At 62.8% G+C, this 3,172-nt stretch overlaps 1 protein-coding gene across 1 annotated transcript; it reads left to right on the top strand.

Annotated features, from left to right (window-relative positions):
* The first annotated feature begins 1,366 nt into the window (after positions 1–1,366).
* Positions 1,367–2,695, top strand: LOC119147637 (galanin receptor type 1-like). Its single transcript, XM_037386912.1, has one exon. The coding sequence runs from the start codon at positions 1,367–1,369 to the stop codon at positions 2,693–2,695; it is 1,329 nt and encodes a 442-aa protein (XP_037242809.1).
* Positions 2,696–3,172: the final 477 nt, after the last annotated feature.

The following is a 3,172-nucleotide window of genomic DNA, read 5'->3' on the forward strand; positions in this document are numbered from 1 at the left end:
TGCGGGGCTGTGCGTGCGTGTGCGGGGCTGTGTGTGTAGGGCTGTGTGTGTGCGGGGCTGTGTGTGTAGGGCTGTGTGTGTTGCGGGGCTGTGCGTGCGTGTGCGGGGCTGTGTGTGTAGGGCTGTGTGTGTGCGGGGCTGTGTGTGTGCGGGGCTGTGCGTGCGTGTGCGGGGCTGTGTGTGTAGGGCTGTGTGTGTGCGGGGCTGTGTGTGTGCGGGGCTGTGTGTGCGGGGCTGTGTGTGTAGGGCTGTGTATGTGCGGGGCTGTGTGTGTGTGTGCGGGGCTGTGTGTGCGGGGCTGTGTGTGCGTGTGCGGGGCTGTGTGTGTGCGCGGGGCTGTGTGTGCGGGGCTGTGTGTGTAGAGCTGTGTGTGTGCGGGGCTGTGTGTGTGCGGGGCTGTGCCTGTGTAGAGCTCTGCGTGTGCGGGAGCTGTGCGTGTGTGTGCGGGGCTGTGTGCGTGCGGAGCTCTGTGTGTGTGCGGAGCTGTGTGTGCAGGGCTGTGCGTGTGTGCGGGTCTGCGTGGGTGTGCGGGGCTGCGTGTGTGGGGGGCTGTGTGTGCGTGCGGGGTTGTGCGTGTGCGGGACTGAGTTGTGTGTGCGGGACTGAGTTGTGTGTGCGGGACTGTGTCTGTGCGGGACTGTGTCTGTGCGGGACTGTGCGTGTGCGTTCGCGTGTGCGCGCGGCGCTGTGTGCGGAGCGCACACTCCGTGCGGGTGGCAGCCGCGCGCAGGTGGGCGCCGGCCCCGCGTGCCGGGGTGCGGGTGCCTGCGCGCGGCGGACCCTGCGCTGCCCGCACACGCCGAGCCCGGCGGAGCCGCCCGCGGGAGGAGCCCGGTCCGGCGCTGCCCGCCTCCGCCCGGTGAGTGCCGCCGCGCCGCGAGGCCGGGGGGGACCGAGGGACCGGGGGTCGGGGGAGGCGGGACCGGGGGGCTGGGGGCAGGCCGGGACCGGGGGGCTGGGGGCAGCCCGCCACCGGGGGCCGGCAGCGCTGCCGCGGAGCGCGCAACTTTCCCGGAAGGGAGGGGAGTCGCGGCGAGCCGCGGCCGGGGACGCTCCCCGGGGTTCGAGGGGGTCGTGGTCCCCTTCCCCTTCCCCTTCTCCCCCCGTCTCCCCGGGGCTGGGCACGGAGCCCGGGCCGCTGCGCCGCCTGCCCGGCCGGTGCCCGCGGAGCCGCTCCCCCGCGGCGCTCCCCGCCTCGCAACTAAGTTGCCGAGGAGCCATTTGCGGCCCGGCACCGTGCGGGGGGGCACGGCTGGCGGCCGGCGCTCAGCCCCCCTCTGCACCCTCTTTTGCAGGCGCGGCTGCTCCAGCTGAAGAGCTGACGGGGCTCTGCCCCGTTCCCCGGCGTGCCCGGGGGGGCTCAGCCATGAATTCCTCCCCCCCAGCCCCCGAGCCCCCCCCCGGCCCTCTGCAGCTCTGGCAGGAGGAGAACCAGACCCAAGGCGGGCTCTGGAATGGGAGCCAGGAGCTGGGTTGGGAAGAGCTGGAGAAGATGCTCTTCCTCTTCGTGAAGGAGCCCGTCACCATCAGCCTCACGGCGATGTACCTGGTGTCTTTTGTGGTGGGCTTCGTGGGCAACATCATGTCCATCAGGGTGCTCACCCGCAAGCGCCGGAGTCGGGTACCCAGCCTGAGTGCCACCCGCAGCCTCCTCCTCAACCTGGCGGTGTGCGACCTCATGGTGGTGTGCATCTGCATGCCCATCACCGTGGGCAACCTTATCTACAAAGCCTGGGTGTACGGGGATTTCCTCTGCCGGGCAGTGCCCTTCATCCAGGCTGTTTCTGTCTCCGCCAGTGTCCTCAGCCTGACCGTCATCAGCGTGAACCGGTACTACAGCGTGCACAACCCACTCAACGCCCGGTCTTTCTTCACCCAGAAGAGGATCCTCAGCACCATCCTGGTGGTGTGGTTGTTGTCCTCGGGGATATGCATGCCCCTCATCTTCATGAACAAACGGGATGAGATTGGGGTGGTGGAGGGCTTGCCTCTGGTGTTCTCCATCTGCAGGGAGATCTGGCCTCAGGAGAGGCTCAAGCAAGCCTACAACTTTCTGCTCTTCTGTGCCCTCTACTGCCTGCCCGTCCTGTTCAACATGGTCATCTGCTTCCTCACGGTGCGCCGGCTGTGGAGCCGCAGCAGCCGGCTGAAGGAGAGCACTGCCCTCAACCGATCCCTGCCGGCTTCCAGGCTGAAGATCCGGAAGAAGGTCGCGCAGATGGTGGTGGCCTTGGTCCTGCTGTTTGCAATCTCCTGGCTGCCCGTCTACCTGATGGACATCTGGATTGATTTCAACATCCCCAAATCTTTGCAGGATGTGACTCCTTCTCCTTGGATCCTGCAGCTCAGACCTTTTGCCCAGTGGCTTGGCCTAACCAATTCCAGCCTCAACCCTATATGCTATTGCTTTGTTGGGAACCTCTACAGGTCAGCCAAGGAAATGAAGAGCAAATACCACCAAAGAATGGTCTCCCTCTTTAACTTCTCTCTGTCTGAAGGGACAACCCGCTCCTCAGCCCCAGAGCTGCTGTCTTACCGGAGTTCAATGGAGTCTGCAAGGAAAGGACCCTCCGCCACCCCCACCATGGGCAGGAGATGTCAGGGAGGTCATGGCCGCAAGAACAAGTGTGGACGCTTGAACTCCTGCCAGCACCCACCTCTGAACACTGTCTCCAGCGAGAACACTTCCTTGTAATTCTGCTCAGGAAGTGCATCGCATACCCTCATCTGCATTTAATGACTCTTTAGAGGTCTTTCCAAACCGGCTATTTTAATGATGGAAAAAAACTTTCTTCTAATCTCTCCCATCACCAGTTCCAAAATACCAAGACAGGGAAAGAAGCAAGTAACGATGATGTATTCTAACTCAGATCAAGTCTTAAGACAAATGATTTTTACTGGGGACAACTAGATGTGTAGCCTGTTGCCCAGTCAACAGTCACATAATTAGATAGATCAACTTCCCAACGAGCGAGCCCTCCCCGCAGCTCCGTCTCTGCATGCAGGGATACTGTTTGGATACAGCAACGGTTTGGCGGCTGGCTGCTCACCCTGCGCTGATAAAGAGCAGTAAAAGAGGCACTCTCCGCTCCAAATCCATCAGTTGTAGTTGCAAGCAGTGAAGAAATGCTAGAAACCGCATCATAAAAAGTAATAGCAGTGGCGAATTTCA

Source organism: Falco rusticolus, chromosome 4, assembly GCF_015220075.1.
Source record: "Falco rusticolus isolate bFalRus1 chromosome 4, bFalRus1.pri, whole genome shotgun sequence".
NCBI classification, from domain to species: Eukaryota; Metazoa; Chordata; class Aves; order Falconiformes; family Falconidae; genus Falco; species Falco rusticolus.